The sequence below is a fragment of the Centroberyx gerrardi genome, chromosome 3 (genome assembly GCF_048128805.1).
Source record: "Centroberyx gerrardi isolate f3 chromosome 3, fCenGer3.hap1.cur.20231027, whole genome shotgun sequence".
NCBI lineage: Eukaryota > Metazoa > Chordata > Actinopteri > Beryciformes > Berycidae > Centroberyx > Centroberyx gerrardi.
The window spans coordinates 13,283,340-13,295,239 of record NC_135999.1 but is presented as its reverse complement, the minus strand read 5'-3'; the positions used below and the strand labels follow the sequence as shown (position 1 = coordinate 13,295,239).

Here is an 11,900-nt window from a genome sequence, read left to right as displayed (position 1 = left end):
TCACTGTGTTTTAACCTTTCCACAGATTATATAACACGCGGATGAAAGCATCCTCCTATTCTTCATGATTGATTCTCCTGCCAAGTTTCACTATATCTCGCACAAGTGGCTATAACACGGCCCTTTGTCCTTTTAATTATAACTGACTGGAATAGTATGAGGAAAACAGGATGAGGTTAAGAAGATTTTAAAGTCATATCTCAGGCTATATGTACAGGTGCTGAGTAGATGATCTGATATGATTAAATATTAATTGTCTCAACCACAAAATCTCACTGTAATGGCTTTCATATTGTTTGAGTATCTCAGCTCTGTGGGTGGGTATTGGGGAATGGTATTACGCAATGGGGGGCCAAAACAGCCGAGCTGTTGCGCGCTGTGACGCAATTGGCTCTTCTTATCTGCTCCAAAATGAACTTCAGCCACTAGTTCACGTCACAACTCTCCCACCTGCTTTATCCCCCCACTATTTTCTTTTACCAGTGTCCGCTTTCACAAATACAGTATGTGAAAAGTGATGGCTGCCAATTAGAAATCACAACTGAACAGCAGTCACATTGTAATTGGCTGGAATCTACTATGTAGCACAGTGGGGCAGTGAAGTAATCACAGCTACTTATTTTAGCCACCATGTGTCCTGTAGTGACAGATGGTAGCTAAAGAAGAAATGGACACATGATAATACAACACAGCTCTAGTATAGAGTTGAAAGGGCAACCTGATGTGAGGTTTGGCTATAAGGCTATTAGCCAATCAGCTTGCTGTCATTGGCTAAGAGTAAAGACTAACCTCCCACTAACCTATCTGATGGCACCGTATTATGACTGTTGTTGAGCGCAGACAGTTGGTGTAATGAAGTAAATAATTACTTTATGAAGTCTGTGCCAGACACAGAGCACAGGGGAAACCCACTGGTATTTCCAAAACCATACTTAATAAACTGAATGTGAATATGAGACTTATGTTGATTTATATTTGAAGGGATGAAAAAAACACATTCCAAACAACGATAGGTTATGGACATTTTACAAGTGGTACCAAACTTTTGATTAAAAGATATTGAAGTTGCATTTGGGGAAAAACAAAAAAAGGTTTTGTGTCCTTATGGCCATTTCTAGAATGATGAAGTTAAATAGTTGCTTTTCTCAAAAGTGTTTGTTGTGCAGTCCACTGTGGGCTAAATTGAACATTGACTTTCTGACAGACAGTGGACTTTGATTTGACCCAAGCTCCTGTACACAGTAACGCCTCTCTGAGGATGTCATAAAAAACTCAGCTAGGAATCATATAAATACAGAGCAGAAGAAGCATCTTTCCTCTCTCTGGAGTTGGGCCCTTTATGGATTACAATCTGGCCTGGATCAAAAGGAATCTTAAATTTTAGACAAGCAATGTAAGTGCATGTCTGTTTTATGTTTTTAATCATAAATCAATCTACACTTTGATAGTTAGGCAAATATAGCTGATAAGAGATATTATTATTCACTCAGCTCTCAATTTATACAGATTTATGAAAGCTTCACATATGAGTTTAATGTTCACATGGAGTTTTTTTTTTAACAGATAAGGTCACAGTAACACATATTGATTGTGTGTCTGTGTGCATGTCTGTGCGTAGTTTTTCCCCAAGTAGTAGGAAACATGGTGGGACTCAAACCCTCGGACGTTCCCCCTCCACTGGGGGTGAAGATGATGAGCGCTGGAGCAGCCGCCTGCATCGCTGACCTTATCACATTCCCTCTGGACACAGCTAAAGTCAGACTGCAGGTATCTGTTCAGTTCTGCTGACAAAGGAAGAAGAAAACCTTTGTTCATTCATCTCCGATATCACAGGACCTACTGGCTGATGGCTGCTTGCTACATGTTTTCTCCATGTTCACAGTAATGCATTTGATAATATTTTGTCATGATTTTCTGTAGATACTCTACATATCTCTATAACTCTTCGGATATATACTACTTAGGAACACTGTCTGATGGTGGATAATGGTGTGCCATTTAGTCTTAAAGTTTTCCACGTTTGTCCTGTACTTAGTAAAGTTGGTCTTAGCCTTGATTACAATCTGCGACCCCCAGATTCAGGGAGAGAAGGCGGTGGAGGCGACCAAAAACATCCGCTACAGGGGGGTGTTTGGGACAATCAGCACCATGATCCGAACAGAAGGGCCCAGGTCTCTGTATAACGGGCTGATAGCTGGGCTGCAGAGACAGTTGTGCTTCGCCTCCATCAGAATCGGCCTCTACGACAACGTCAAAAACTTCTACACCGGTGACAAAGAGAGTAAGTGGTTGCTTTTACAGTACATGCACATGCATTTCGCACACTGGAATATTGTTGGTGACAGGTGCATATGAAAAAACTGACAGCTTTATAGACTGTTATGTACTGGTGTCCCCACTGTCATAAACATATGCCCTAAGATTTAAGATGTATGTATGATAGAGGATGTGTGATTAAGAGATTTAATTGGGAATGAAGAAGACAGAGTGCAAGAGTCTATTTCAAGTTTTAGAAAGAGTTTCCTGTGTTGAGACCCAGACAGGACATAATGCTCATTAATCTCCCCCCCCCCCTCCCTTCAGACGCGGGTGTACTCATACGTATCCTGGCTGGCTGCACCACGGGGGCCATGGCTGTGTCCTTCGCTCAACCCACTGATGTGGTCAAGGTTCGATTCCAGGCCCAGGTGAACCTGGACGGGGTGGCTCGCCGCTATAACGGCACCATGCAGGCCTACAAACACATCTTCCAGAACGAGGGCTTACGCGGACTCTGGAAAGGTGCGGCATCTCATGGGTTTTGGATCAGACGCATGTTTCCAAAGAAGCTATTCTCTGGGTATTAATGGCCATGTGCAAGACATTCAAAACAAAACGTCTTCTCAAGTTAACACAAGACCCAGATGCTCTTTTCCACTGTATATTTTAATTGATATATGGCAGATGCTGTTCAGTGATAACTTTCAAAGCTTTACACCCTCACATGCTAATTGGTGGCAATGTTAAAGGTGTATTTAGAGGCATTAGTATCATATCAATTATTGTTATAATGTTTCCTGTTTAAACTCTCCAGGCACACTACCCAACATCACAAGAAACGCGCTGGTCAACTGCACAGAGCTGGTGACCTATGACCTTATCAAAGAGGCCATCCTTAGACACAACCTGATGTCGGGTGAGTGAGAGTGTACATGCATGTGTGCCTGCTCTAACACACACACACAGACATACAGACACACAATCCCAACGAGAGACAGCTGATTGGGCAGAATTCCACACACCCTCTCGCCCCTTTGACTCTTGTATCCACCGTAGCTGATAACAGAATACACACTGGTACAGTACATGGTGTATTTTCTCAGCGGAGTGCTGTACTCAGTTAATACCACATTTATCTCAATGATTTATATTGCCCCATTCACACGATTACACAATCTGATACGGTTTTCTATACTGCTCAGCTAATAACAAAGGCCTTTTAGTTACTATCTCTTTAATGGCTTGATTCAGTTTTATTAAATATCTTTTCAAATTCTTCCCCACAGACAATCTGCCTTGCCACTTTGTTTCTGCGTTTGGTGCTGGCTTCGTCACCACGGTGATCGCTTCCCCAGTGGACGTGGTGAAAACCCGGTACATGAACTCACCACCCGGCCAGTACAAGAGTGCTATCAACTGTGCCTGGACCATGTTGACCAAAGAGGGGCCGACGGCTTTCTACAAAGGGTAAAGCTCTTTCTGTCTTTCTTTGTCTTCGTCTCTCGCGCACGCACATTCACACAGTCTCTCTCTCTCACACAAAAAAAGGCTTGATAAGCAGTTTCCTCATGTAAAAGGGCAACAGTGTTAAAGAATATGAAGAGAGATAGATCATGGCCTCTAGTACTATAACATGTAAAATGTAAAAAAAAAAGTTAAAATAAAAAATAATAAAGGCACATTTTTTGCAGTGAACAATATTAATAAGCCTTTACCACCAACGCGTTTCAGCTTTTTATCTTCTCTTCTATAATGTTTAAGAATATTTGAATTTATTCCATTATGCCGTGGGTAAAAATGTCAACTTTTAGAACTCAGTGTAATCTAACCAATCTCTTTTTTCCATTGTTTTCCTTGCAGATTTGTGCCCTCATTTTTGAGGTTGGGATCATGGAACGTAGTGATGTTTGTGTCATTTGAGCAAATCAAGAGGGCCATGATGGTCACCAAGAAGAAGATGGAGACCAACTGAAATTCCTGTTTCAAACAAAAGTCGATTTGACTGGAATACCTCAGCCACATTGATTTCAGTTTTGTTCAACAATCTTCTTGTCCTGTGGTGAAAAAGAAGCAAATCCTTTGTTCAAAAAGGAATGATGGACAGTCTACCTTATATGTAACTATATGTTGAACTGATACTACATAAAGAGAAATGTATTTCTCTTTTCATATTTATGATGTCATATAGAGCCCATTCCAAATATTGTGGGAGTGAATGATATGAACACCAGGTTGTTTTCACCCATTTGCACTTTAAGACCTGTACTTCCAAATCTGTCAATCCCAAATTTCAGGGCAGCTTCAGCAAGCGCACAATACACTGACATACAATGACCGAATAATATGGGTGTCCCTACCAAAATGTAAAACAGCATATTTATGTAAGTCCTAAATAAAAAAATGTTTTACACAAACTGTGCTTGTTTTGCTTTGTTTGTTTTAGATAATCCCTCTTGCCTGGACTCTCTCCTCCTCACACTCACATAAAAGCATCAAAATGTGTATTTATTAACTTTGAGCAAGATGTGTTAGTTATTACAAATCCTCCTCAAAAGCAAATCACAGCATAAAAATAAAAGGTAAAGAAGAAAGAAACTGAAATACCAGTCTTGGGTCACATACAAATGTGTGAAATGGGGTGCAAGACAACCATTATGATTTCCACATCACCTATATTACAGAATACAGATGGAATTAATGGTATCAAAAACACATTAAAACATGCACAATTTTTAAGATAAGGGCACCACAATGGAGCATCAAAAAAATGCAAATTATTCCCTATTTCAGTCATATATATAGCCTTGGACTCTGGACATAAATATCAAATTCCTGAGCAGGACAATTGTGAGAACAAATAGGCATTGTTACATAAATACACACAAGACAGCTCAAAACAAGGTTACATAATATTCAAGCCTAGTTAACCACCAATTTTCAATAACGCTCATTTTATTACTGTCCTTCATCTGCAACAATTTGGTTGCCTGCTTGCTGAAAAGTGCACAAACCCTTACAAAAAGAAAAAAAAACACTAGAGCACCCCAAATCACTATTAATCCTCTGCAGCAGTTCTCATTTCCCCTTTATTTAGTACAGTTAACAACTGGAATGATCATTTCTGAGGTATAGGGTGGTACATTTGTGCTCTATTGTAAAACCCCTAACTATCACTGTGAAACTAAAAGATGACCAAACTGTGACTAATGGATTGCAAAAAAAAATGAAAGAGGGTTTAGTTATTTGAATTTCTGAGGAACGCTTCAGTGGTCCGACCAGCTCCAGCTTGCTTTTTTGGTGATGTCAGCATTTGGGCAGCATTGGTCAGACCGTGCCTTCTTGGTTGCTCATACAAGACGAAAGTGGTCGGAGATTATTCCTGAATAAAGTTAGTTTTTAGGCTGGACAGTCAATGTGAGGGACACATTAGGGTCCTGGAGCTGTGCCTTGACTTTGCTGTGGAACTTCTCTCTGTAGTGATTGAACTGCATGATGCTTTCTGGCTCCTCTGACACCCAGAACTGATCAAATTCGTATGCCAGGTAACCTGCAGGGGGAACAAACATGGAGGTTTAAGGACTCTTTTCTAGAAGCACCAACCAACCACATTTCTCCTTCTCCTGCAATATTTACTCCTTGTTTGTCCTCTGAGGAAACAAATAAAACAACACACTTTCAACAGACCTGCAGATGTAAAGAATCTGAGGTATACAATAAAGAATAAAGTGATTTCTACTCACAGTATAGCTGATGAAATTGTGGGAGCTCAGGTTTCCCCAGTATTGTATTGTAGAAATGGGGTTTCAAAGCGCCACTCTTCAAGAGGCTGTAGGCCATTTCTGTCAAGTTGATCCCAACTATGGCATATGAATACCTGAAATATGTACAGCTCAAATGAGTAGTATACTTGTGTAGTGTACAGTGTACCATGAGAACCATGAAATATCTGATTCTGTTTCAATAAAGTCTATGGTGATTTAATACAATTATTTGATGAAGACCAAATATATGACACATATTACTGAAAACAATATGCTGATGTCATATGTTTAATAGTCTCCTACCCTAGTTTGGGATGGTTTGCGTGGGACAACACCTGACGAGCCTCCTCTGTGTAGTTTTCACTGAAAAAACTGGAACAAATCAAAAACATTACAGTAAAATTATCATTCACTGTAAAGAAATCACACACTTCACATATGGTTTAATAGCCTAATGGCTGACAACCTTTACAAGCTTTATATCAACTTATATTAACTTTATAATTACATTTCTGAATGTTATTGTGCATTGATATGAATTAAATAATGTATAAAGATATTTTTATGAGAGATCGGGTGTGGAAAGGCTCCTGCTGCTCCTCATTTAACAATTTTCTGGCAAATCACGCTTAATGGTCAGTAGTGATATTATCTGTACTTCTTTGTAACTAATCTCTCATCGTCTTCATTCAGAGACACTCACACAAGATTGATTAGGCCCAACATGCCCATTCCTCTGAAGTCAGTCTTGGGATCGTCTCCTTGGAATCCGATGTCTCCCCACTGTTTGGTTACCCTAGACTCCAGTTTGACTGCTGGCATCAGCAGGTCCCATAGCTGAGAGTACAAATACAACAACTATAGAGTTAGTAACTATCATTGCCACTGTATTGAAGATGGCTGAGGTGCACATAAGATGACTAATAATTTTATCTAAAGTAGTGGATAACATTTTGGGTTCACAATCAATATCTTACCCAAATCTAAATAATTTTATTGTACTGATTAACTAGATGGTTAACATGACTTTAAGCCAAATAACATTTCTTCATTTCACAAAAACTATACATGTGATTTCTCTTGATCTAGCGTAAACAGCTCTCAGTGTCCATCTTGTAGGTCATTTTTAGTCATAAGCTATGTTTATGCTATTAAAGCCCCTGGAAAATAGCTTTCGATCAACTGTTATTTCACATCGTATTACAGGTGAGCGCCAAATTTCAAATCCATAAAGGCTTAAAGATGTACTGTAAAACATAACCCTCCAGCACCTGTTTTAGTAAGCGTGTGGTAGCTTCTTATACTCAGTTCTAAAGAAGGGTATCATGGCTAAACACCTTAACATCAATTTATTTAATAATGCATTTAATAATGTATGGACCCCGAAAAAGGAGCACAAACCTTCAAAAGCATGGCCTCATGTTCTACTTTCTCTGAGTTGAAGACTTCCTTTCTCAAGTCTTCCACAGATGTGTATAGGCTCTTGTATCCTGTTATCTGTAATAGACAAAGGTGTAGGCTTTCCTTGAACCTAGAAAAGTAGGGAAATGAAACAAATAATTAATACAAACCATTCAAAATCACACTTAACTGAATATGATTTGGAAATCAAATAACTGGAGGTAATAAGCAACCTCTAGATAACAGTAATTTCAGATAAGAAGTAACTTTACATGGGATCTTTCTGGGGTTTGACACTCTTTTCTTTCATGACTTGGTCCACACACTGCTCCAAATTATCCTTGCTGGTTTGCAAAGCATCTCTTAAAACCTACAGAGGAAGAAAGTGAGACAGGAGAGATGGAGTGAGGGAAAACAGGGTGGTCAGAGCAAAGTAAGGGGGAAATGAAGGAGTGCATGGTTATAACTAGCTACTAGACAGAAAACTGACCCATTGGTCTTTATTGTAGTCTGTGCTATCAAATAGCCAAGGTGAAAAGGCAATTCAAAGTCAACCTCAAAAACTCTGAAAACGATGACCATGGACTTCTGTCACTGAATGGACTGTTTATCAGAAAATTATTACCTAGCTATAATCATAACTAATAAGTGGAGTCATCAGTTTATCCAAGTTGGGTGAGTGTGGTGAAAGATAAAGCCTGATTGATTAAGATCATAAAAGATAGTGAATAGCTCCATCTCAGTAGTAGTAAAGTAACTAGTGTTTCTTTTGTATTAATCTAGTTTCCTGGAATTAAGATGGGCCCCTGAACCAAGATTATCCCTACACCCCACATCTACAAAAAAACAAATCTACAGTAAACACTGGTAACAACTTCTTACCTTATTCTTTGATGACTGGAGAGAGTATTCTATAATGGGACAAAACAGATAGATAAGTACACCTTGCACAAACAACGGAAAAAGACATGGTAATCTGCAAATCTAGGCCAGATTTGAGATGACTCACCTGCTTTTGTTGTCCTTGTTGCCCCTGGCTCGTACCCCGAGCATATTCTCTGCAGCTCACATTTCCCAGTTGCAAGTCTGATGACCCACTTCAGCCAGTATCTCAGGAAGGATGTGTAGAAATACTGCCAGATATACCCCAGCATTTTCTACAATGTGAACAGTAATAAGACATCAGTCACTTGATGGACTTCAGGCAGAACAACCAAGCCTTATAGCCTATTTTAGGCTATTCAATGCCTTTTGGAAGTCCCTGGCTGGACAGCACTTTTCATTGCCAATTACTTTAACATACATTTTGCATGGCTCCCTATTCTATGACTGTAAAGAAATGTCCTGCTAGCTACGCATCAGCAAACTACATGGCAATGAATTAACTGTAAGGTATCTTCAGTATATTCCTTTTAAACCTAGTTAGCTCGCCAACCTATGTGATCAAAGCACAGAGAATATGCCACTATCTTAATTCCTCATCTGTCTTAAATACATGCTGAACCCTAATGCACAGGACCATTCAAAAACAACTCACTGGCTATTGCGCACACAAATCTGATCATTGAGAAGAGCTGATAAGATTAGTTTGTCTCGATCTACAGTATTTGTTAACATTGGCTCGAATGACAATGGCCAATGTTCGGTGAAGCCAGACTGCTGTGAATTCAAAACCAACGTAATGAATAAGTGATTGAATGAACAGACTATCTGATCTGGTGTTAACAATAAAATACATGCAAACGACAGCCAGCATGCTAGCTAACGGAATAGTGAAGTTGGCGTTATCAAGGAAGATAACTTTGGTTTCGGCTGTAGAAAATATTAGAGGGTTAAACAGCCAGGACAGTAGGATTGTGGTAGCACAACGCTAACTCCAGACAAAAGCGCTCATTCAGCTACAGAAACCCTTCTCATAACGCCAGCTAACAGCTAACTGTTAGTTCAGTAGCGTTAGCCTGCTGGTTAGTAAATCGGCCGGTCACACAAAGACAAACTTAAGTTAACTTAGGTTGCAAACTCCTAGTTAACATTTACGTTGTTAAGTTAGTAACTCACAGGTGACTGTTTCAGTCAACTACACAGACAACAGGTTGTCATGATGTTAGCCTAGCTAGCTAGCGAGGTGACTAACCTTAGGTCGCTCACACCAATTTTAATTTACTTGCTAATATTTACCACGAACAAGTAGCTCAATTTAATCTGTGATTGTTACCCTCTCTTCGCGGAGACAACGTTATCAGAGATGAAGATATAACTAAAGTTAACTTAGCTAGCTACCTCGGTGTAGTTGCGTTAGCAGCGTTTCTGTTGACAACAACCACTCATTCACTCTGTCTGGGTTACGTTCAGAAACACAGCTGCATTGGTATGTTAGAAAAGTCAAGAACCGTACAGATGCAAGGGTTTTTCTTTAGGCTGCATACTTACATATTATTTAGAGACTTATGCAAATTGTCTTTTTATGATTTGAAGTTTTCAATTTTCTGCAAAGAAAATTGGCTGTCACGAAGCAAGATAGTTAGGTGCAGCTAAATATGAACGCTGGTTAGCATGATGTCTTTGAACACAGCCCAGGTCAGCCTTTAATGTTGCTGCGGCGCTACCTACTGGTGAAAAATGTTAAAGGTGCCCAAACCTTACTTGTGTTTTTTTGCAGCTGGAGTTCAGGAGTCAACCTTTCATGCAAAATGATGTAGTTGATGCAGCTAGAACAGACCTAGGTCAGTGGAGTGATTTTCATAACCCGCAATCTGATAATCGTTGTTGACATTTCAGCTCATGGGTTCCTGCCTGAGCATTTGCTTTTCCCAATTAAACCACAAGATGATGCCAGATTCACACTATAACTGCACCAAAACCCCTATGGACTGATGGACTGCACACTTAATCATGTCACTGACACACACACACACACACACACACACACACACACACACACACACACACACACACACACACACACACACACAGGGAGCAGGCTGTTCTTTATCGTTATAGATTATAGTTTTCAATGCCAACAGTGCCACATTCTCTAAATCGGCTGTACAGAAGCCCTCTCTCTGAAGCCAAAGGCTGTGACATCAACAAATCCGTACAACAAATCATAGCCTATATTAAGTTGCTCTCCAATGGTGCACTCGACAGTAATTAAGGCATGGTGTAGCCTCTGAGAGAAGGGAAGAGGTCTGTCTTCTCACCTAATCACTCCCTTTGGGCTCTAAGGGCAGGAGGTCCATCCCATACAATTAGCCTACTGCATTCCTACAAGAGCTCCTGGATCACACCTACATTTGAAGACTAAATCCTCAAAGTAACAATTTGTATTAGAACAACAGTCTCAGAGCTTGAGCAAAGGAAATATCGACATTTAAAGGCTGATGTTGACTCTGATAATCGAACTGGTTAGAACTGCACCGACACAACACATGATATTTTTTCCTCAAACACCATGGGAGAGATGAAAGTGAATCCCAGCTATTTAATTGAATAGATCAGATAGCAGATAAACCTCTGGGTACAGTATATTGAAATAGCTCTTTGAGTCAGCAGAGCAATTGGGCCTTAATGAGACTGTTCTGTTTTTTCTCTCCTTTGGGCAATGTAGGACTACAGATGTAGCGTTTATGTCCCGCAGAAAAAAGGACAAAATTGCTATTTAGCACATCTTTCCTTTAGGCAATATCATAGAGCAAAACTTTTAGAATGTAAGCTACAGGACAAGATCTAAATTTTAGACATGAAATTCTAATTTCTAATCAGAAATTGTTCTGATTAATCTATTGTACGGATGATTGAGGCTGTTTAGAAACAAACCCTGATTTTATTTCTTATCATGTCTTCCCCCCTTACGAAAAAGAACTGCAGGCTGCTAATCCTAACATTATTAGAAAGATACGATACAAATGTCACTGAAAATCTAAAGTAGCCTATATATAATATCCTATATGAAAATTATAGCGAGAGATTTTTTTTTGTTGGGACTTAGGTTACATTTCTAAATAATCAAATTAAATTGCAAGAAGTGACTCTATAGGTATGGATGCCTGCGGCTGTTTAAAACATGATCTTCAGTCTTTCTTATCGTGTCTCCCATTCATTTAGCCTATTTATCTCGTGTCTCTGCACAACGCACTTTGAAACAATTCAGTCTGTCGAAACAGCCCGAGGACAGCGCCAAAGCCAAAAGAGAGGGTGATAGGTCGAGCTTCTTCTTTTTTTCCCCAGACAATTTTTTTTTTTTGCACTAATAAATTCAGACAAGGACTTCAGTGAAGGATCCCTCGGACGACCGTGACTCATAGCGCGCAGTCAGAGTGCTTGAATTTTGCGCCCTCTCCTATGGAAGATCAATATCCCTGTATAATAAGACCCATATTCCCATAGAAGGCGTGGCTTGGTGTCACCGACACTGGGTTGATTTTCCATATTCATTTCTGGGGTTTAGCCTCATCTCACTGACACGGACGCGCAAACGGT

The 11,900-nt window shown here is 39.8% G+C and overlaps 2 protein-coding genes across 5 annotated transcripts; one reads left to right on the top strand and one right to left on the bottom strand.

Annotated features, from left to right (window-relative positions):
* The first annotated feature begins 1,641 nt into the window (after positions 1-1,641).
* ucp1 (uncoupling protein 1) lies at positions 1,642-4,231 on the top strand. The gene is made up of 6 exons (XM_071911995.1): positions 1,642-1,767; positions 2,077-2,281; positions 2,584-2,781; positions 3,074-3,175; positions 3,546-3,726; positions 4,120-4,231. Exons 1-6 carry the CDS (start codon positions 1,642-1,644, stop codon positions 4,229-4,231), a joined length of 924 nt encoding a protein of 307 aa, XP_071768096.1.
* A 414-nt stretch (positions 4,232-4,645) lies between these two features.
* elmod2 (ELMO/CED-12 domain containing 2) lies at positions 4,646-9,749 on the bottom strand. 4 transcript variants are annotated; one of them, XM_071912393.2, is made up of 9 exons: positions 9,637-9,749; positions 8,431-8,578; positions 8,304-8,332; positions 7,694-7,791; positions 7,422-7,551; positions 6,724-6,857; positions 6,324-6,383; positions 6,000-6,133; positions 4,646-5,806 (listed from the first exon to the last, which is right to left on the bottom strand). In XM_071912393.2, the coding sequence occupies exons 2-9, from the start codon at positions 8,573-8,575 to the stop codon at positions 5,649-5,651; spliced, it is 888 nt and encodes a 295-aa protein (XP_071768494.2). In that variant the 5' UTR covers positions 8,576-8,578; positions 9,637-9,749; the 3' UTR covers positions 4,646-5,648. The 4 variants fall into 4 exon arrangements, with proteins under 4 accessions (XP_071768494.2, XP_071768468.2, XP_071768485.2 ...); XM_071912367.2 differs by having other exon boundaries at positions 4,647-5,806; positions 6,324-6,392; XM_071912384.2 differs by having other exon boundaries at positions 4,647-5,806; positions 6,324-6,392; positions 9,480-9,728.
* Positions 9,750-11,900: the final 2,151 nt, after the last annotated feature.